The sequence below is a fragment of the Onthophagus taurus genome, chromosome 1 (assembly GCF_036711975.1).
Source record: "Onthophagus taurus isolate NC chromosome 1, IU_Otau_3.0, whole genome shotgun sequence".
Taxonomy (NCBI): Eukaryota; Metazoa; Arthropoda; class Insecta; order Coleoptera; family Scarabaeidae; genus Onthophagus; species Onthophagus taurus.
The window spans coordinates 6,644,104-6,669,027 of NC_091966.1; the positions used below are offsets into that span (position 1 = coordinate 6,644,104).

Consider the following 24,924-nt stretch of genomic DNA (forward strand, 5'->3'; position numbering starts at 1 on the left):
TTAATGGTTAATAAGAAAAAATAGTGGCTAAATCTCGGTAGATGTTTTACGATTTCATTTCTCAAGAATTTCTTTAATAAACATAATTATTTATAGAATAGGTAATGTAGTTTCCATTTTCATCGCTGTATCTGATGCAGATATAAGAAGGTTTAAAGATAATTATATAGTTATTTATTGTAACAGTTTCGTAAAACGAACCTCATAATTATCTTCATTAGACACGATTAAAAAAGATAATGAATGTTATAAAAAGCTTTAAATAATGACCTCATTGATTATGATGTAACTGATTATTTAATAAAATTCTTTGAAAAAAAATTCGGTTGAACTGAATGGCTGAAAATGCTGATAAAACTGATATTAAAAGAAAAAATTGAGACGTGATAATAACAAAATTAGATCAAGTTAATATATGAGACAATGTATGATTCTTAAAATTCATGTTGTGAACAACTATGAAACAGGTAACATTGCCATCAACACTAAAGATGTGATAGAATCCATGTTGCAAGATTTTTATATAATTAAGAAATAAAAGACAATAACTTCTTTCTTGCTTTTTTTATATATTTCCTCGGTACCGGTTTCGGCTAAACAGTCATCCTCAGCCGAATCTACATTTAGGTTAAAAATAATTACATATAAACTTAATTCTATAATTATTAAACTTACGGTCAATAAAATCTATTTATGAAAATTGAGCACATCATATTGAAATAAATCTTGCATAAAACATTTTGTAGTGAAAATACTGGAAGTCAAGTTCAAAGAAGAGGGATTCAAAATCCAAAATAGGGTTATGTTACGTTTTTGAGAGAAGTAAAACTAGAATAGAAAAAATAAATGTAAAACTTGACAAAACAGCAAGAAATGACCACTTACATGATAAAGTAAAAGGATAAAAACACTTTAATAAACGGATGTTAACAGATTAAAATGAAAAATTTAAAAAACACGGACACGACATGATATCAAAACGAAAAACGATGACGTATGGAGTTGGTGAAAAAATTACGGAAGACGGAGGCAATTGGCAAGTTTTAGATTTTATGTTAATAGAGCTTTTAAATACCCTTTATCTGATTATAACAGAACAAAAGAATTTAACCATATTTTTGAGTTAGCTAAATACAATAAATTCCCAATTCATATCATTAGAAATTTAATAAGAAAAATTAATATAACATTAGATCCACTTTATTCGAAAACACCCAACTCCAAAATATTTAAATCCATACCTTACACTCCTATAACTTTTTCTGCTAAAAAAATCTTTGCTTCTTATAATATTGCCCTTTCTTTTTCCAATAATAGTTCAATTAATAAATTATTAACTAATTACCATTTTAATAATTACAACATTGAGAATGAGAGTGGAATTTATTTGATCAGTTGCTCTAATTGTAACGCTATATACAGCGTGTCCCGTATCTTCCGCATCAGAGCATTATACGCTTATAGGATACATTATTCTGAAGCGATCTTTCTAATAAAATTTTTTCGAAATGTTTATAATAACCGCACGGGAACTGTTTAAAGGAACTGTTTTTCGTCCAATCAGCAGATCGCAAATCAGACTCAGGTAATCGGTGCCACCCTCGGCCGGTCCGCTACGCCGATGATAACTCGTTTCCCACGTGTACTCACCAATAAATTCGTCATGGAAAGAGAAATAAACTTTTTCGATGAATCAAAGTTGTCCGTTATTGGTCGTCGTTAAACAGTTCCCGTGCGGTTATTATAAACATTTCGAAAAAATTTTATTAGAAAGATCGCTTCAGAATAATGTATTCTACAACCGTATAATGCTCTGATGCGGAAGATACGGGACACGCTGTATATAGGTCAAACGGGACGAAAGTTGAGTAACAGAATAAGTGAGCATGGATATAAAACTACATCCAATGTTTATAAACATTCAATCAGTACAGGGCATAAAATTGATTATAAAAATATTAAATTATTACATAGGGTTGATAAAGGTTTCAAAATGGACCTTTTGGAGGCATATGAAATAACAAAATTTTCGAAAAATGATAAATATACGTTGTTAAATGATCAACTAGATTTAAAGTTTACACCCCTTTTTAACGTTCTCCAAAATTCATAATTTATTTCGATTTTCTACATTTTTATACAATCAACTGTACACACATTTTTATATATTTCCGCTTTATGATTTGCATGTCAATTTTAGTATTTCGCGCATACTCCGTCCTCCGTCTTCCGTAATTTTTTCACCAACTCCATACGTCATCGTTTTTCGTTTTGATATCATGTCGTGTCCGTGTTTTTTAAATTTTTTATTTTAATCTGTTAACATCCGTTTATTAAAGTGTTTTTATCCTTTTACTTTATCATGTAAGTGGTCATTTCTTGCTGTTTTGTCAAGTTTTACATTTATTTTTTCTATTCTAGTTTTACTTCTCTCAAAAACGTAACATAACCCTATTTTGGATTTTGAATCCCTCTTCTTTGAACTTGACTTCCAGTATTTTCACTACAAAATGTTTTATGCAAGATTTATTTCAATATGATGTGCTCAATTTTCATAAATAGATTTTATTGACCGTAAGTTTAATAATTATAGAATTAAGTTTATATGTAATTATTTTTAACCTAAATGTAGATTCGGCTGAGGATGACTGTTTAGTCGAAACCGGTACCGAGGAAATATATAAAAAAAGCAAGAAAGAAGTTATTGTCTTTTATTTCTTAACACTAAAGATGACTTAAAGAGTGAATTTGATTCTTATATTCATGAAAGTACTGAATGTGTTCTTGTTTTTCATGATTTTTACATATCTTATATTTTGAACAATTATCGGATTGTTAGTAATAAAATTTATTCTACCAGTGGAAGTGAATGGGAGGATGAAACATCTACGCCGAAGTTATTTTCTCAAAATGAACTCAGTGATTTAATACGTGATCTCAATTTATCAAAAGAAGGATCAGAACTGTTAGCCTCACGATTGAAAGAAAAAAAATTATTGGCTCCAACAGTAACAATTACAATATACAGAACGCGAGAAAGTGAGTTATTACAACTTTTTAGTGAAAATGAAGGAGTAATGTACTGTAATGATATCGCGAAGCTGCTTCTAGACATGGGTTTAAAAGAATACAAACCTACTGAGTGGCGCTTTTTTATTGCCAGTTGTAAAAGAAGTTTAAAATGCGTCTTACTGCACAATGGAAATAAATTTGCATCAATTCTAATTGTTCATTCCACAAAACTCAAAGAAGAATATGAAAATGTAAAATTAGTTTTAGAAAAAATTAATTACTCGGAGCATCAATGTGGATCTGTGTGGATTTGAAAATGGTTAACTTTTTACTCGGTCAACAAAGTGGATACACGAAATTCTCTTGCTTCATTTATATGTGGGATAGCAATTTCATTGGGAACAAGGTGTTTGGCCTGTAAGAAATTCTTTAACTGTCGGTAAAACCAATGTAATAAGGAAGCCGTTGGTGAGCAGAGACAAAATCATACTTCCACCATTACATATTAAGTAAGGAATGATAAAGCAATTTGTAAAAGCGTTGGACAAGAAAGGAGATTGTTTTGATTACATTTGTAGAAAATTTCCGAAGGCTAGTACGGAAAAGTTGAAAGGTGGAATATTTGATGGTCCTCAAATACGTTTAATATTATATTTTATTAAAGTTATGACTGTTCCGGAAAGTAAAGCTTGGAAAAGTTTTGTGTTGGTAGTCGAAAATTTCCTAGGTAAACATAAAGCACCAAATTTCAGACTCTAGAAGCAAATATGAGTATCAAGTTACACTATCTCCGCAATCATCTGGATAAATTTCCGGATAATTTAGGAAATTATAGTGTGGAACAGGGAGGGCGGTTCCACCAGGATCTAAAAGTGATGGAGGAAAGGTATCAGGGTCGATGAGATTGTCACATGATGGTAGATTACTGCTGGTCTTTAAAAAGAGATTGTCCCCTGAAAACTCATAAAAGAAAAGCTCATAAAATGTGTTTTATGGAAATATAACGTATGTTTTCGACATTTTCCTCTCTATTTACTTCGATGTATACTAATTTTTCAAAATACAACTAACATTATAAATGTATCTGTTATTTTATTTCTTGTTTTCCGATTTTTGTAATGTAAAATGAAAATAAAGATTTAAAAAAAACGAGAGCAAATCTTACACAATCATTGATAGTTTCATGAATTGTGAGCATAAATATATCCAAAATCAATCTTATATCTAGGGCAACAAAACCACTGGGCTACAAAAATAGAGTATTAGAGCAGAGAATGGTGGAATGGAAATGCAATAAACTAACAACACTTTCGTACTAATTCGATCAGTATTTTTGATGTTGGCTTTAGTGCTAATTAACTTTTTCTTAGATGTGAAAGAGATAAAAATCGAATATAAATATGGATATAAAGACTACCAATACTGTCAGGAACATTAATAAATAAACATTTTTCTTTTACACATTCGGGTTTAAGCAGTATAAATATGCATTCCAGTAGACATGAAGTTCCTTTAGACTCATATAGTGGTACATCGGATTAGCACTTTTTAGCTGTCTTCACCTGATGATTCGGATACCAGAACATATGTGGTATGATGGTATGATGACTACAAAGTTTATGTAGGTGTGAATGTTAAGTTGTTAGATATCTTATGAGATTTTATTGCCTATTCTAGGCGAATGGTTGTACTTACAATTTTTGAGCTAATCATATAATTGCTTTCTAATGAACTGGATCTTGTAGAGAAATTCATAATAATAGGATTCTTGGATACGTGTGGAGGTTATGATGATGAGATGGACTTTAGTGATGCCGATGATGGAGTATTTGAAACATTTTCAAGAAAGAAAGTGGAAGAAAACCTTATGACTCAGTTTAAGAACATCAAAGGCATAAACTGCACATAATAGCAGAGATCGCATTAAATATCATATCGATGTCTTCGCCACCTGGAAACAGTTGTTATGTGCTATATCTAATAGCACAACTAACCATTCACGAATGGTCTTTCCAGACTAATATTCGAAACATCAACAGTCTTTCCGACATTGAAACACGACGATTCTTTTAATATCAAAGCGTTTAAAAGAAATATAGAAAATATGAATTCAGCTTGCTTCTGAGCGTATTTCTAGATAACAGTCTCCCTCAAAAGTTACAAATCGCAGTAATCTCAAGCTCTCAGCAACATATTTGAAGCAAACTTATAAACATGTTTTTAAATGAAAACTTGATCTGCATTATTGAAAATGAACATAATATTATATCTTGTATGGAATTGAAAAGAATTTGGTCCAACTTTTAGCGGAGAAGTGTGAGAAAGAGGTTGCCGACGATGCTGGAAGATGAATTTGCTTGCCACAAATCGTCTAATTCTGCAACAATCGTTTGTCGTCTTTGGAAACGTTTTGTCCAAGGTTTATGTGACTTTTCAATTAAACGAAATCCAACATTATGGTATACGATTTGTTTTGTATTTTCATTAAGATTTCCAAATTTATTGTATCCTTTGACGTGTATACACTGTCGGTATTTTCAAAATATATTTCACTTCTTCTAATGATTTGCTTATGATTATGGTATTTTACTTCTGCACGTAAGATTTGTTCTGGACATGACCGTGATACTTGTAATGATGACATTTTGTTTGTGCCCAAAACATCTTTGCCTGAACATAATGTTTTCTTCTGCAAATGATAATGATATTGTTTCTATTCTTAATATTTCATTTCACCTTATAATGATTTGTTTCTGGCAGATGAAGTCGTAAACTCTATTTTAATATTAGCAGAGATCGTTTGCTGCCGAGGTTTTAATTAGTATTGTATCAATCTAAAATTGATTATCTTAGTATAGCGTCTCGGCCGCAAGTGACCTCGACTTCGTGTGATTTACCCGAGGAAGCTGGTTAACCCATTAAAATACTTGAATTAATGAATGAATTAATTTTTTTTTAATTCTTCAAAAAGCACTTACTTTTGGTCGTCTATGTATCACTTAAAATGTCATTGTAATCTCTGAATAGGATAAAACATAAGAAAAGCTTGATCTGTCTCGTCTGAGGTTACCTCATCTAACAATAAATATTTCAAATGTAAATAATTCTTAAGATTATCGAGAGATTTAGCTTACTGCAGATTTCTTGTCAGAATCTATTAAACTCCGTTGTAAGATGATCAAAAATTTATCCGTACATTTAATAAAGTTTCCGTTTAAATCGTTACATAGGTTGATCGATTTGAGAACTTCCAAAAAGAACAATGACAATTTTTGTACATCTCTTAATTCAAAAATGCAACAATAAAGAAATTAATGGGTTATGGATATTTTAAAAAGCTACTTTTTGCAATCTTGGTATAGCTACTCTTTAACACAGCATATCAACAATTGTTAATGCGATATGGTTACCTACTTCAATGATGTCGTCGTTTGTTGTAACATCAATGTGTGACGAAAGCCCATCAACAGTGCAGAAATCCAAATGGTTCAACAACTCGCAGATGATGACACTGACAGTAAAGTGGAATTTTGTGAACAAATTACAATATAATCGATCGAAATCCGATATATTTGCAACATACATATTTGTTTTAGTGATGAATGCGTTTTTTTTAAATCGGTAAATTAGATCGTCAAAACGTGCGATATTTGAGTGACGTAAACCCACATCAATATCGTGGAATGAATACCGTGTATACCTAAAAAATAAACGTTTGTGTTGGAATATTGTGTATTCGCATTGGGTGAGTGTTACTTTTAAATGAAATCTTACGAATATTGGAAAATGAATTAATTCCATAAATAACAAGAATCGTAGTTATTCTACGATTAAAGGAAATTTCTAATGGATGTTTTCTTGCAATTCTTATCATCAAGCCAAACGGATCAATTTATCGCAATAAGCGATATCATCCAAGAGACCCAAATGGTAACAGTGTATATGTAATTTTAAATAAATAATTATGCCTACCAAAAAAGTAATACTAAATGATGTGCTAATAAAAATGAGCGAATGAGCATATTTGAGTTATGTAACGGATCGACACTCAGTTACTACAAGGAAGGAAATAGACACAAAAAAAAGTGCAAAGTGAAAACAAACACGTATAGGTCAAGAAGAAGATAGTTGAAGAGATAGCAGATGGTGCCTCAAGGCATTTTTAAAACTTATTAAACTAGCTGCATTGTGAACAACGGCAGGCAAATCTTTCCACAACGCAATCGAATGCAATGATTTTAGTACTATGGACTGGAAACATGAGTGTAGAGTCCGACATTGATCGAGTGGGCAAGTCATGTGATGCTAAAAAGTGAAAATCATCAGACAAATAAGCACGAGTACGGGTATGGACAATTTTGTACAACATACTAAGCATACAAAATGATCTACGACTCCGGCAAGTTATCATCTGCAGATTGTTACGATATGGAGTAATGTGCTGAAACTTTCCTAAATCAACAATGTACCGTATACAATTGTTCTGAAGTCTTTCCAATTAACATCGGCATAATCAATGTGTGGCAATTATTATAAGATCTATGTCTTATTGTTATATTAAATATATTAAAGTGTAAATAAAATCGTTGGAGACCATTCTGAAATTGAAAGAAAAAATTATTAAAATCTAGTTACTGTACAAAAAATAAAATTTTTTATTTAGCCAGATATTTAATTAAAATTTGTTTAAAATGATAACAGTTGGTGTAGAAAATAGAAAAAGAAGCGGTGACATATACAATTTCATTAAATATAATAATGTTGAAAGTAACAGTGGACTGCACTGTTTATCACGTCCTGCGTTCGTATACGCGTTCCGGTCTAGCTATAAATCTGTCAGGGGGAAACATTTGCGCGTGCGGGTTGGGCAGCACATTAGTTATCTGCTTTTGCGTTCCGTTCGAAAATATTTACGCGTTTGCGCCCGTAACGTCGTAAATAATGTTAAGCAAACAGGGGCGAGGGAGGAAAAAGCACGCGGTCGTAAAACCAAATTATTTCGTTTCTGTTTTTCTCGTTTTGTAACTTTTGGCCCAATGCGTACGACCATTACCGTAAGTAGTTTTACCACACATTTTCATTATGGTTTTGTGGTGTATCTGTGTTTACCATGTAAATACTAGTCATTACAGCTTTTAGTATATTTTTTGTACAATAAAAAGTAAATTACGAGTTATTATGTTGAAAATTGTTTTCAAGATCATTAATGGTGACTTGATTGAGATTGGGTATTGATAAATTTTACCCCCTTGAGTCCGTATAGAATGATAAATAGATTACCGAAACAATAACTGCCTAAGCCAGTTCCCCCGTGTAATGTGACAATAACACGTGAACCGCTCACAACTGACTAACAATGCACAAACAACTCGGGAACGCAGCTTCCAACACCCTAACAATTGCGCTGTTAGTAACCTTGAATAAACACTCCCAACAGTAATTACAATCCATGTGGTTCTCTAATATATCTACAGAAAACATCACGAAATTACCCACCTTTCAATAAATAATCAAACAAGAAGAGATAAAATCGTTTAAATTATTTAATTTAATCATTGACACCGTTCACCCGAACGAGCACCGATTTAATATTTGAGAGATAAATTCAAATATACCATTCCATGTAGGTGTGTGCTCAACAAATTTAAACAAAAGCGGGTTTATTTGCCGTACCATGTATAAATAAATATTTCGCATTTATTGTTTTTGGAATATTGAATTAAAAATAATAGCTCACACAAGGTATAACTTCAATGTGAACATGTGCATCAAAAATTTTTATCTATACAAAATGTACTCGTGTACAATAACCGAAAACCATTTCCAATAGCGGTTGTAAAATTTAAACTTAAATAAGCTTAGAACAACATTTACGAATATGTGGTTCACGAATAATATACCTGGAACATCATATCAGAAAGGATCAAGAAAGATGGAAATCGACAAATACATCTTTGCATATAGTGGAGTCTCTTGAAAAAAAGAGGACATTCATGAGTAGGCTGACAATATGTCAGCGATAGAATATTACAAACAAAATGAGAATCAATAACACCTTTTTTGAATGGAATATAAATGTATGTGGCAAAATATAAGGAAGCAGCTTTTTGTAATAAATTACATGATTATTAATAGCATGATCACAGCACAGATGATATTCAATGTGAGAACACTTAATGCAGCCAACATAGGCAATGATCACAAATTGGTACTTTGCATAATCATAATAAATATTGTTCGTACATTGAAACCAAAAGCACAATATATACACAATGTCAGTATTAAGTCTGGAAGATAAAAGTGTGAAAGAGTTCTGTGAAACTAGACTGACAATGAGTAAAATGGAAACAATAAAAAACTGTAAGAAATATCACTAACGCAGCTAATAAAGCGCTAGGAAAAAAACAGTGAACCTCAATAAAACAAATATAACACCTTGATTTCTACATGCAATATATTACGTTTCTGCCCATACTTTTTGTCTGCTTATTGTATTTTCTTCTGCAATTTATAATGATATTGTTTCTGCCCTAGATAGTTCACTTCTTCTTCTAATAACTTGCTTATGACAATGATATTTTACTTCTGCGCGTAAAATTTGTTCTGGACATAACCATTTTTGCCTGAACATAATGTTTTCTTCTGCAAATGATAATAATATAGTTTCTACCCTTGATATTTCATTTTATCGTATAATGATTTGTTTCTGGCCATGATATTTTGCTCGTCTACGCATTATCTTATTCTAAACATGACCTGTATATTAAGTTTTCTTCTGTAAACGATAATAATATTCTTTCTGCAGTTGATATTTCACTTCTTCTTGTACGGTTTTGTTCTTCACTTGATTATGATACTTGTAATAATGACATTTCGTTTTTACCTAAGACATTTTTTGTGCAAATAATGTTTTTTCTCTGTAAATGAAAATGATATTGTTACAGCTCTTGATATTTTTCCTCTTCTTCAAATGATTTGCTTCTGGCTATCAGGATTAGAGAAAAAAGTTAGAAAAGGAAATATTAAACTCTTATTAACTCTTCAGAAGTATCATAAATGAGCAGAAAATGCCAAACGAATGGAAAACAGCATTAAGATCCTAATTTTTAAAAAGGGTTAAAAACTACCTTAGTAGTTAGTGTGAGTAGAATTTGGAATTGAAGAAAGAATGGAAGAAATCAAACGAATTAAGTCTTATCTATTTGGCTACTCCATTGATATCTACAGTTAACATAACTTCCCTTCTTAGGAAGTCCAAATCTAAAAAAATGATATTAATGCAATTGATAAATATTTTGATGTATTATTATAGTTTTAGCATCATAATTGAAGACGGCAACTCTAGCGCCATCTTCTAGTTCCCCATGCACAACAATATTTCTGAACCATTTCGTCCAAGATAACTCCTCCTTTAAACCAAGTGCAATGCAGAATCATCTAAGGTTTTTGTTATTCTCAAGGTCTGCGCTTATTTCCTCATTATGGCTTTGTAATGAAAGCAAGGAGACACTTGTTTCGGGTGACCTCGAGACTAGCTGGAATGTTACATTTTGGCACAATGATTATTTTGTCGCGTAAAGACCTTCTGCCAATTGACTGAATTGAATCAATGAAAAGTAAATTTTAATACCATATTATCCTGGTTTTGAGTTCGGAGATATCTGAAATGACATTTTCATAGAATACTAAAGATGATATGAATAACGAATTATAATTTTCATCTGCATCCTCAGATTTTCCTGTGAATCCCCCGATTTCCCATCAATAAATCTATATCATTGATTTCATCGTCCAAATTTCAGTTTAGGACGTTCTTTTCTTCACAAAGATGGCGAAAGTTGCCTTTATGATCGATATACAGTGTGCACCCATTCGACCTGCGGATAGACGCATTAGCAACAGTTGGGCGACTGTAAGTGGGCGGAGCTTGCGCTCTCAGATATATCGAAAGCTTTAAAGGTTTGAGAACGGGTGGTTTTTGTTAAGGTCGTTTTATCAATTGTTTTCACTAACAAAAAAAAATGTAAAAAAGAGGGTTTTATTCTTTACATATTTTTTTTAATTAAAAAGAAATAAATCCCTCGAACACTGTACTAGCAATTTTCTTAGTTATGAGCATCAGATCATGTCACTGCAAAAAATTTTATAGCAACAAATTTTCATCACAACTTCATACTTATAAAGAAAAACATGAAAAGCCGAAATGAAAAAAATAACTGCTCATTTATGTAATAAATGCTCAAATAACCCAACCGGTTGTAAAAATTCTGTCGGACGTTAGCAAATACATCCGGTGTAATTGTATTGCTTATTTCAATAATTTTTGCTTGTAACTCCTCTAAATTTGCTGGACGGTCTTCTCCATATCCGTAAATCAAATTATTTAAAAAGGGCCACAAAAAATAATCGTTGGGGGCTAATCAGGGGATCGTGCTGGCCATTTAATAGGACCTGAATTACCTATCCACTATTTTGAAGTCATATTTAAAAAATTTTCCACGTTACGGGGATTATGAGCCGGACAGCCATCTTGCTGAAACCAGAGATTTCAAAGTTAATCATGTAATTTTAGGTTTGGGTGACTATAAGAATTTTTATCAAAGCTACGAAGAATGCCAGAAACTTTGATTTTTTGTTAAAATAAAAATTTATTTTCTTTACAACCTCTAAAAATTTCATTTTTAAAAAAATTTGAAAAGATAAATTCCCAACTTGTATGAAATCGCTTTGTACCGCCCTCCGTGCAAGTGTCTGTCTTCGTCGCACTTCGAGGTTCGTGTGGTTACTGCGACCTGCGGATAGGGCTTTTCAATGTGTTAGACAAGGCATCGAATTGCATACGATTTTAATGAGTTAGATAAAGAGACACATATCAACTCCAATCGGCCCGATAAGTAAACGTAGTATATCTGTCCTGTGTTAACTAATAGAAGCCTTATTGTCGTCCTTTTTCCACTTACGTTAAACGTATCCGCAGCTCACCGGCGTGCACTCTGTATGTATGTGTATGTAGAGAGAGGGGTGCGTAATTTTTACGCGCACTTAGGCCCCAGTGGGCCCCTTGTGCATACTCCCTTGGAGGCTCGAGATGGTAGAGAAGATCTCGTTAGGTGACGATACCGCTTACTCGTTTCCAATGACGAGTTACCGCCGCCCCGACCCCGAGGGGTCAGAGGGCGCTCACGCGCATTCGTCCCTATAAGTCGAGCCTCACACACATGCGTGCTAACGACAACCAGAGATGTTAGACTGGTTGCCGGGACCGACGGCTTAACGTCCCCTCCGAAGGACGGGGGGCGACTAAACGTGAATTCACCGGGGTTCGAACCCGGGACGTCTGCGTGTTAACCCGAGAGCTAACACGCTGAGCCATCACGCCCCCATGATGATCGATATAGTTCATCAAATACTGTACTGATGATGCCATAACAGTGTAAATTTCACCATAACAATCGAAATATTAAAATGTCCATAATCCTAAATATATAAACCTAGTTATATTATAAATAGCGTACCTAGTTACATAAAAATAATACTTTTAGTAATACTGGGCAGTTATTAAGAACCTCACGAACTTACAACTACAAATATTGATTTTATATGTTGTAACACTAATATAATAACAACAAAACTTCATCGTTAATAAATTTATCAAAACATTTTTACTTTAACTTTAACGACTACAATCCTTACTTCCCCTTCAACAAAGATAACAAACCTTGTACAAATACAAATTACTTTAACAACCCCCTATTATAACAATACCCCCCTTACCTCACCATATGTAACATTTAACAACATCTTCAGCAGCTGTTAGCGTATTTAACGTGTGTAAACACACCAAACCGAGACAAGTAAAGTTTAAGCAAACAGGGTACTTACACTTAACGTCAAGGTGCACCCTTACTGGTTGCGACTCGCCCGCCTTGTTCCGGGCCTGACACGTATATAATCCGGCATTCTGTCTAACCGCCGGACTGAACTGGAGAAGTTCTTGAAGGCTTGCGGCTTGAGTTTGACCTTCCTTTTTCCAAACAACCGACGCCCTCGGGTTCGCGGCTACCATACACCGTATGGCCACAGGATCTTTATGCTCTTCTATATCCGTCGTAGGAATTCCGATTAACCGTGTTTCCGGGACGTCTGAAAATGATAAGGGATACGTGAATTAGTTATGGCTTCGGTACGGACCAAAATCAGAAATGTAACATGGTTAACAAAGGTTTTATTTGTGTTTGTTGGATGAAGAGGGAATCTGACATATTATGATATTCGAATTAAATTATGGTTTATTTGAGTTTGCCCCAATTTTAATAATAAATAAGAAAAAGATTTTTTTTTGTATGATTTCTTGATTCTACTGATATACGAAGATTGCAATCTCTGTATGCGAACAAGATTGTTGAAAGATCCTTGAATGGAATGCTCTGACGGGCGTAAAAGCTTTAGTCGGCCTCATGTAACATCCATCGTTGACCCGCGCCAGATTACGCGGGATCCGGGAAAGTTGTTTACAAATCTTCTACTTTATTTTCCCCTTTCTCGAATTCATCCCGCACAAATTGGAACGCACTCTTCCTTTCTCCACATCAAACGGGAGATCTTAGATGCCAGCAACTGCTGTGACTACCGGCGAACAATCGTCCATCTTATTCCTATCGTTATTAAGGCCCTACTGCAAGAACGTAGACGAGGGCTTTTTCTTTTCAAAGAGAAATAAATGATCCTCGAGCGTCGCTTGCCGCCGCGCAAGCTGGAACTGAGATGACGAATCTTCTCGGAATTGAGTTCTTTTTAACGGAGGGACCCGTTGTTCTTATTAAAAGGGACCTTCCTTGTTTCGATTAATGAGGCGTGAACATAAAAAAGAAATTTTAATTTTTGTATTTTCATCGTAGAAAATGAAAGGAAAAATCTTTTTAATTAAAATTGAACTGAAATTTGTCATAATCTTTTTAATTTCAATAACCAATTGATAGTTTTTGATTCAGTTAGTTCGAAGATAAATTGTTAAAAAGTGCTATAAGGAATTCGTTTTCTGAAAGTTAACGTTATGGAAAATCCCTCTGGCAAAATCAGTTAAGGAAAGTTTTAAAAATCCCGAACACGTAAACGATGTTGACTTGTTTTCCTAATCAGGCTGCTCGGGTGCCTTTGTATCCATGGTGCGGTTAAAGTGTTTTAGATGTGCTGACAGCGCCAGTCGTGTTTTGAACGTTGGGACGTGTGTTATTTTCTGAAATATCGTGATACGGACGCTCTGTACACCGTATGTGTACACGTGTTCCTTGCCCTGTCCACTTTATTTCACTTTAAAACTAGATTTCGTATGTGATATGTAACGAAATGATGTTTTTGGGTACATCCCTAAAAAACTTAATTTAATGCCGATTCTGACTTCATTAGGGTTAATGCTGTCGTTCGACTATAAACATAACGATGGAATAGGCGATATCTACCATTTAGGTGAACTAAAATCCAGTTCAGTGAACTAATTTATTGTTTCCCAATAGGTTCGATGAACTACTTAACATAGAATTGCCCTCGGTTATTCCTGTTTCTGAATTAGAGTGGGCACTAAGCTTTTACGAGGATAATTCTAGAACTGTATTATAACCCTACTAAAATTTTAAATTGAATTAAACTAAAACCTCGATATGACGGACTAATACGATAAGGACTAATATAACCAAAAGACTGTCATATAAAAAAAAAATAATTTTCACTTTAAACTGTTTAAATGAATAATTTTAATGCACAAAAATTCGGACTATCCACACCCTTGCGTCTGAAGACGTACGTCTAAACCAGAAACCTTCTAGTTCTAGGTCTAGTATAAGCTCTAGTTTTAGTTCAAAGAAAGATATACAACAATCTAACGTTGAATAACTACTAAAACTAGAACTAACGATTCTACTTTTAATTCCTGAGATTTAGTTTCTGAAACTCCATCGAAATTTTTTATAATTTTCAAGTTTATTTGAATTAGAATGAAAATATCATGGAAAATCCATTGGATGGAAAATTTTTCTGGAAGTTTCACTAAACGTCAACTAAAGTATCAACTTTTTAATGAAAAAGCTCGTTGTGCGAAATCATTTTTAATTCCTGAGATGTAGTTTCTGAAACTCAATGGAACTTTCTAATAATTTTCAAGTATATTTGAATTAGAATGAAAAGATCAAGGAAAATTCAATCGGTGGAACATTTTTATAGAATTTCCACTAAACGTCAACAAAAGTATGAACTTTTCAATGAAAAAGTCCGTTTTGTGAAATCACTTTTAATTCCTGAGATTTAGTTTCTGAAACTCAATCGAAATTTCTAGTAATTTTCAAGTTTTTTTGAATTAGAATAAAAAGATTATGAAAAATCCATTCGGTGGAAAATTTTTATGGAATTTTCACTAAACATCAACTAAAGTATAAGCTTTTCAATGAAAAGGTCCGTTTTGCAAAATCACTTTTACTTCTTGAGATATACTTTCTTAAACTTAATGGAAATTTCTAATAATTTTCAAGTATTTTTGAATTAGAATGAAAAGATCATGGAAAATCCATTCGGTGGAAAATTTTTATGGAAATTTCACTAAACGTCAACTAAAGTGTCAGCTTTTCAATGAAAAAGTTCGTTGTGCGAAATCACTTTTACTTCTTGAGATATGCTTTTTTAAACTCAATCGAGATTTCTAGTAAGTTTCAAGTTTATTTGAATTAGAATGAAAAGTTCATGAAAAATCCATTCGGTGGAAAATGTTTATAGATTTTTCACTAAGCGTCAACTAAACTATCAGCTTCTCTATGGAAAAGTTCGTATTGCGAAAACGCTCTTAATTCCTGAGATATAGTTTCTGAAACTCAATCGACATTTCTAGTAATTTTCAAGTTTTTTTGAATTAGAATGAAAAGATTATGAAAAATCCATTTGGTGGAAAATTTTTATGCAATTTTCACTAAACATCAACTAAAGTATAAGATTTTCAATGGTAAGGTCCGTTTTGCAAAATCACTTTTACTTCTTGAGATATACTTTCTTAAACTTAATGGAAGTTTTTAATAATTTTCAAGTATTTTTGAATTAGAATGAAAAGATCATGGAAAATCCATTCGGTGGAAAATTTTTATGGAAGTTTCACTAAACGTCAACTAAAGTGTCAGCTTTTCAATGAAAAAGTTCGTTGTGCGAAATCACTTTTACTTCTTGAGATATACTTTTTTAAACTCAATTGAGATTTCTAGTAAGTTTCAAGTTTATTTGAATTAGAATGAAAAGTTCATGAAAAATCCATTCGGTGGAAAATGTTTATAGATTCTTCACTAAGCGTCAACTAAACTATCAGCTTCTCTATGGAAAAGTTCGTATTGCGAAAACGCTCTTAATTCCTGAGATATAGTTTCTGAAACTCAATCGACATTTGTAGTAATTTTCAAGTTTTTTTGAATTAGAATGAAAAGATTATGAAAAATCCATTTGGTGGAAAATTTTTATGCAATTTTCACTAAACATCAACTAAAGTATAAGCTTTTCAATGGTAAGGTCCGTTTTGCAAAATCACTTTTACTTCTTGAGATATACTTTCTTAAACTTAATGGAAATTTTTAATAATTTTCAAGTATTTTTGAATTAGAATGAAAAGATCATGGAAAATCCATTCGGTGGAAAATTTTTATGGAAGTTTCACTAAACGTCAACTAAAGTGTCAGCTTTTCAATGAAAAAGTTCGTTGTGCGAAATCACTTTTACTTCTTGAGATATACTTTTTTAAACTCAATCGGTATTTCTAGTAATATTCAAGTTCTTTTGAATTAGAATGAAAAGATCATGGAAAATTCAATCGGTGGAAAATTTTTATAAAATTTCCACTAAACGTCAACTAAAGTATCAGCTTTTCAATGAAAAAGTCCGTTTTGTGAAATCACTTTTAATTCCTGAGATTTACTTTCTGAAACTTAATCGAAATTTCTAGTAATTTTCAAGTTTTTTTGAATTAGAATGAAAAGATCATGAAAAATCCATTCGGTGGAAAATTTTATGGGATTTTCACAAAAATGTCAAATAAAGTATAAGCTTTTCAATGAAAAGGTCCGTTTTGCGAAATCCCTTGTAATTCTTGAGATTTAGTTTATGAATCGAAATTTCTAGTAATTTTCATGTTTTTTTGAATTGGAATGAAAAGGTAATGGAAAATCCATTCGGTGGAAAATTTGTATAGATTTTTCACCAAACGTCAACTAAAGTATCAGCTTCTCTATGGAAAACATAAAACACGTATTACGAAAACACTCTTATTTCCTGAGATATAGTTTCTGAAACTCAATCGAAATTTCTAGTAATTTTCAAGTTTTTTTGAATTAGAATATAAATATCATGGAAAATTCAATCGGTGGAACATTTTTATAGAATTTCCACTAAGCGTCAACAAAAAAATCAGCTTTTCACTAAAACCGTCCGTTTTTCAAAACCACTTTTAGTTTTTGACATATATTTTTTTAACTCTAATTTCATACTTTGTTTAAAATCAATCTATGGTTTTGGTAGTTTTTAACATTTATTAAATCAGATTAAAATACTATGGAAAATCCAATCATTGATGAATTGTTATGGACCTTTGACTGGTTATTAAAAGCTATCAACATTTCAATGGTGTGGTCCGATTTGTAATATTACTTTTTGTTCTTAAAAAAACGTTTCTTTGGAAATTAAATTTAAAAATTTATGAAAAATCGAATCGGTGTGAAATTGTTATGGAGCTTTCACCAATCCCCATCAAAACCATCAACTTTTCAATTCTCAAGTCTACTTTACAAAATCATTTTTATTCTGTCATTGTTATTAGAAGAAAATCGTATTCTCTGTGTCGACAGATTCTTCACAGAAAGCTTAATACAGATAAAGGAGCAGAACGAATATCATTTTATATAGAGCTTTCAGAGTAAGCTCGAATCGGATTTAAAAAAAATAATAATCTATTTCAATATTGAAATATCTTTTAAACAATTTCTATGTGAAAGTTGTTGTTTTTAAAAACTAACTACTTTTAGTTTCTATAAATGAAGGTGTTAAACAATAATGAAAAGACAATTCAGTGAGCATAAATATAACGTGGAATATATACAAACTAACAACACGTAAAAGCTAGTTAAGAGTTTAACGAGTTTATAGAAGTTACAAAAGGACAAATTAACCGAATTGAAGTTTTCTCATAAAATAACAAAGTCCATTAAAATTACTTCCCTCTTAGTGTTTGTAAAATAAAATAAAAATAGAACAGGAAGTTATTTTGCTCCCTAAAATTAAGAGTTAACCAGTTTTAATGAGTGAGCATTATATTATTTGTTGGATATTAATGTATTTTACTTTGATACGGAAACGTTCCAATTTATTTGAATAGATTACTGAAATACTAATTTCATTATCCGCAATGTCGAAATTACAATGAGTTAATCAAATAAAGTAGGGCATACGTATCAAGCATATCAACATTACGTATTGTTAACGGGCTCCTGCCTACTTATACAAATACGCATTCAGCTAACCAAAGCTTGTAAATTTTGTTGAAAACGCACGCAACTAATGACTGATATTGATGGCAGGGTCACCGAAACGCGTTAGCATTAAATTGTGAATATGTGCGGATGTACAAATGAGATTAATTAGGAAAGCGGCGTGTCCATCAAATATTTGAACCATTGTTATTGTTCTAAAACCAATTTATTCGCTCCCGGACTGTCAAATGAGTTTGTATTAGCTTATGTCATTATCGCGTTTCGTTAAAACAACGGTGCAATGTGAAAACTCGCGCGTGAGAAATTAAATTGGACGACCGGCATCAAAAATTACACCAAAATCGCAGTAGTCCACCAGGCAAATAACCGGAGGTTAATTGATTTTTCATGTACCAGACCGAAATCGCTTTTCCGAAAATTGATATATCATGTCCCGTAATTGAAAAAGTTATGCTTGGAAGGTTTAATATTAATACACTACCTGTTCAATTTAAATAGAATCAAACTTTTAATTGGATTAAAATTGAAATGTCCGTAATGCACATAAATGAAAACGTGTCATTCGATCATGCATCAAATTTAATTTGTAAAAAAATTAAACATGAAAAAGAAAACTTTTGGAAACAAACAAGTTAGAATATTATATAATCTCGATATAACGGATTTCATACTAAGTCATACTATTAATATTATTTATTTAATACATCAGTATATTTAAATATAAATGTTAGTGCTGATAGATCGAATCCGAATCGGGTTATTCCTCAAGTTGTTCTATTCAATGTTCATAAATAAACTCGAGGTATTCCCCGAGTTGTCATACGATGTAGAAAGATACTTTTGTAGACATTTAGTGAAAATTCCATAAAATTTTCCAACGAATTTGAGTTTGATTTTCAGAAACTATATTTCAGGATTTAAAAGTGATTTCGTAATGGACTTTTTCATTGAAATGGTGATACTTCAGTTGACGTTTAGTGAAAATTCCATAACAATTTTTCACCGAATTGATTTTCCATGATATTTTCATTCCAATTAAAAAAGAACTTGAAAATTACTGGAAATTTCGATTGAGTTTCAAAACAATATCTGAGGAATTAAAACTCTTTTCGCAAAACGAACTTATTCCTTGAAAAGCTGATACTTTAATTGACGTTTATTGAAAATTCCATTCAAATTTTCCACCGAATGGATTTTCCATGATCTTTTCATTCTAATTCAAAAAACTAGAAAATTATTAGCATTTTCGATTGAGTTTCAGAAACTGTATCTCAGGAATTAAAAGTGTTTTCGCAAAACAGACTTTTTCATTGAAAAGCTGATAATTTAGTTGACGTATAGTGAAAATTTTATAAAAATTTTCCACCGATTGAATTTTCCATTATCATTTCATTCTAATTCAAAAAAACTTGAAAATTATTAGAATTTTCGATTTCGTTTCAGAAACTATATCTCAAGAATTAAAAGTGATTTCGCAAAACGCACTCCTTCATTGAAAAGCTGATACTTTAATTGACGTCCTGTGAATATTCCATATAAATTTTCCGCCGAATGGATTTTCCATGATATTTTCATTCCAATTAAAAAAGAACTTGAAAATTACTGGAAATTTCGATTGAGTTTCAAAAACTATATCTCAGGAATTAAAACTCTATTCGCAAAACGGACTTATACCTTGAAAAGCTGATACTTTAATTGACGTTTATTGAAAATTCCATACAAATTTTCCACCGAATGGATTTTCCATGATCTTTTCATTCTAATTCAAAAAAACTAGAAAATTATTAGCATTTTCGCTTGAGTTTCAGAAACTGTATCTCAGGAATTAAAAGTGTTTTCTCAAAACAGACTTTTTCATTGAAAAGCTGATAATTTAGTTGACGTATAGTGAAAATTTTATAAAAATTTTCCACCGATTGAATTTTCCATTATCATTTCATTCTAATTCAAAAAAACTTGAAAATTATTAGAATTTTCGATTTCGTTTCAGAAACTATATCTCAAGAATTAAAAGTGATTTCGCAAAACGCACTCCTTCATTGAAAAGCTGATACTTTAATTGACGTCCTGTGAATATTCCATATAAATTTTCCGCCGAATGGATTTTCCATGATATTTTCATTCCAATTAAAAAAGAACTTGAAAATTACTGGAAATTTCGATTGAGTTTCAAAAACTATATCTCAGGAATTAAAACTCTATTCGCAAAACGGACTTATACCTTGAAAAGCTGATACTTTAATTGACGTTTATTGAAAATTCCATACAAATTTTCCACCGAATGGATTTTCCATGATCTTTTCATTCTAATTCAAAAAAACTAGAAAATTATTAGCATTTTCGCTTGAGTTTCAGAAACTGTATCTCAGGAATTAAAAGTGTTTTCTCAAAACAGACTTTTTCATTGAAAAGCTGATAATTTAGTTGACGTATAGTGAAAATTTTATAAAAATTTTCCACCGATTGAATTTTCCATTATCATTTCATTCTAATTCAAAAAAACTTAAAATTATTAGAAATTTCGATTGCGTTTCAGAGATTATATCTCAAGAATTAAAAGTGATTTCGCAAAACGCACTCCTTCATTGAAAACCTGATACTTTAATTGACGTCCTGTGAAAATTCCATACAAATTTTCCGCCGAATAGATTTTCCATGATATTTTCATTCCAATTAAAAAAAAACTTGAAAATTACCAGAAATTTCGATTGAGTTTCAAAAACTATATCTCACGAATTAAATCTCTTTTCGCAAAACGGACTTATTCGTTGAAAAGCTGATACTTTAGTTGACGTTTAGTAAAAATTCCATACAAATTTTCCACCGAATGGATTTTCCATGATATTTTCATTCTAATTCAAAAAAACTTGAAATTTATTAGAAATTTCGATAAAGTTTCAGAAATTGTATCTCAGGAATTAAAAGTGTTTTCGCAAAACAGATTTTTTTATTGAAAAGCTGATAATTTAGTTGACGTATAGTGAAAATTTTATAAAAATTTTCCACCGATTGAATTTTCCATGATCTTTTCATTCTAATTCAAAAAAACTTGAAAATTACTAGAAATTTCGATTTCGTTTCAGAAACTATATCTCAAGAATTAAAAGTGATATCACAAAACGGATTTTTTCATTGAAAGGCCACTTCATCTTTAGTTGACGTTTAATGAAAGTTCTATACAAATTTTCCACCGATTAGATTTTTCATAACTTTTTTTAATCTAATTCAAGAAAATCTGAAAATAACTAGAAAATTCGATTGCGGTCAAGAAAATATATCATGAGATGCCGTGTTCTTAGACCATTCCATCCTGGGTTCAAAAACAATAATGCGAACCTCATGGGATAGCCCAGTCAAAGAACCAACCTCAAATTAGACGTAGAAGTCTACAATTACATCGCGAAATACTAGCCAAACATTTACATATCTGGAAGCTGCATGGAGGGGTATATTCCAAGCTACAATCAATCACCACATCCAAAGGTTTGAGAATCCAAGTGTATTCAATGCGTTTGAGGCCAAGATATTGGCTGCAAACAGTAACAAAATAAGTGAACAGTAACTTTTTATAATGGCTCTACAACGAAAAGCCAGAAAAAATACATCATCGATCAATGCCATAAGAACCCTTTATAGTACTTTGATTTTCTGTAACTCCAATTCTCAACATGAAACATACATTATAAGAATTGATCAAATCATGTTGCACCTCTTTGATTTTTGAATGAAGTCTAAAATAAAATTATTTACTAAATTCTTATGAGGAAAATATATAAACACTTACACACTTGGTAGCTAAGAATTGTTATTTAAAAAAAATAAAACTCATAAAGAATTAGGTATATAAAAATGCTTTAACAGCAAAATTTAACAATTTAGTTTTTTAAAAATTGGTGGTAAAATATATTATACTTTTAAGTGTTTTAGTTAATCTTAATAATCTGATGTTTTTATGTCCCAAGCGGTTTTTATATTTATATTTTTTGAACTATTTATTTTTAATACAAAATACACATTTATTGCTACTAAGCTATTTTATCGATGTGTTTATTGTAGGTTTCGAAAAGCTCTGGGTAAATAAAAACGACGCGTGCAGCTGACAGTGTTTTCGATTTACAGTTCAGCTAAATGGAATCGATACAAATCTTTCGCCGACGCTTTGTACAACCTTAAAAAACGAATTGAAACCACTATCCACTTACACATTACATCCAACACCACTTCGACGCTGCTTGATTTAGTTGAGTAGGATTCGTGCACGGCAACGCACTTGAGTGTCTTCCCGTGGTTGTCTTTTGAAATTGTAAGTTCCAGTACGCTGATGGCTAGCCAAGTTCTCGGATTGTCCACCTCGGTACTGTTCGTCTGTCGCCTGGTGGGCGTGATTTCCATTTGATCTGGAAGCACAATTGAAAGAGAACACGTGAATTTGCAAAAGCACTCAACGCCGAGCAATAGCGACGATTTCCTTCTCTACGAGATGCACCAGTAAAGAATAATGATAGCTATGCCGGCATCGGTCGAGATTTAAAATTTAAATTTCGCGTTATGAATGAATTATACTGCGCGTATATCACCGGCCGTTATTACGCGAGAAATTGCGGCGTAATCTTGCGCGAGATTTATAACGTTTGACGGTCGCCCTAGCGCGTGTAACCGAGCGCGTATTCTTCCTCAACAATTGTAATCATGAACTACTTCGCATAATGACCGAACACTCCATTCGGCGTGAGCATAAAGCATTGAAATTGCCGTATTATCTTTCGAACTTATGTAATATAACGGAGCGTTTGTTGTTTGGGAGGTTCTATTTCCCAACACTACCATGCAATAATTCATAAACCTATAAACTATGTGTGTAATATCTATTCATTTTTCAAAACAACACCCTAAAGAATTCTTTTTGATCCCTGATACACAATTTACGTTGTGAGAATCACATTTTCTTTATGATTTAAAAACTAAATTAAATTCATTTTCTTTTACAATCGAGATCGATTACTGTGTTACGCAGTTAAGCTCGATAATATGAATGTTGATACCGGATAGTTTCAGGTAAGCACAACGAATATTAAATAATGTTATAGCTATAGGAAATAGAAACTGTAATGAGATGCAAAATAGATTAAAGGAGGTTACTGGTTGTGTAATCGAAAACGCCAAACCTTGTAAACACAACGTACGGCTACGCCCGCAGACATCGGCTTTGTTTCGTAACAAATTTACCTACGATTATCGGTCGCTATGGTCCGTTTGCCAATCGATTTGCCATTGCTTTAAAGTTTTACCACAACTGATAAGTTTAAAAGTGCCAAAGTTAAATTAAAAATAAAAAATATAATTTACTTCCATAGAATAAAAAACGTTGTATGTTATTAATTAATTCAAGTATTTTGTGGTCAAACATCTTACAGTTTATTTGAAGTCCACTATACAGTTTAAAGCTGTGACCCTGATTTTAACCGTGCTTGGTCACGCAGCCATACGTATGTTTTTAATCAGGGCATAATTTGAAATGTATTCAGAGTAAATTGTATGTGTTTATTTTGTGTTTAAAAACATTTCAGTAACGGTTAATTAGGTTTGTGTAATAACAAATATTTTATCTAATTAAACATTGTTGAGTTACATAACATGAATTTCAGTTTTAATGAATAAATCGACGTTACAAACCGCGGAACCAACCTACTATAATGGGAGTTACTAGTCCGATATATATGATGCTCTTGAAATGATTGATTCAAAGAACAGACAATGAGTATTAACGACAACAATGATCAGAAGAGTAGAATTCGTTTGAGATAATTCCTTTTATCACTAGGAATTCTATTGGTTTGTCATTTCTTTCATGCTTTTTGTATTTCTGCAATTTTTGTCTCTAATGAATTTAGGAAAAATGTTAGATTTAGGTTTTGGTGTTAAAATAGGTGTTGGGCGCAGGCTGAATTTTGTATGTCTTTTAACCTTTTGTGTCCCAAGAAGTCAAAAATGTTGAAACTTTGTGACAAAATTAAAACGATATCAAAATACACTCAGGCCTTTCGAATCAATTTTAGCAAAATATGCAATCCCCCCATTCCAGAGGGATAATATTTTAGTGGTGTTGCAGTATACAAAACCTTTTATAGTTAATATAAAAAGAATACATTTTTTATTACGTTAGAAAATAAGTAACACTTGCTTTAGCTAAATCACATTATGATATTCAGAAAAACAGTTCTTTCAAATTTGAATATTTATTTATCAGACCTGTAGCTACAGAACGACGAAAATCTGATAGAATATTGAGAAAAAACATACTGAGCAAAAACGTACATTTTCGCATAATCTAAGTGTCAAAAAAGATGCTAATTCAAAAATTTCTGGAAGCCGTATTTATTGAAATTAAGAAATGAAACTTATTTTA

General features: G+C 31.9%; 1 protein-coding gene across 5 annotated transcripts in view; it reads right to left on the bottom strand.

Moving 5' to 3' along the window:
- The window catches only part of LOC111418513 (kin of IRRE-like protein 2), a 301,789-nt gene that overhangs the window by 46,268 nt on the left and 230,597 nt on the right, over positions 1 to 24,924 (bottom strand). For all 5 annotated transcript variants that reach the window (XM_071195860.1, XM_071195858.1, XM_071195864.1 and 2 more), the window contains exons 5-6: positions 22,721 to 22,915; positions 12,895 to 13,155 (exon numbers count right to left, since the gene is read on the bottom strand). In XM_071195860.1, the coding sequence (XP_071051961.1) occupies positions 12,895 to 13,155; positions 22,721 to 22,915 (456 nt within the window). The remainder of the gene's footprint in view (positions 1 to 12,894; positions 13,156 to 22,720; positions 22,916 to 24,924) is intronic.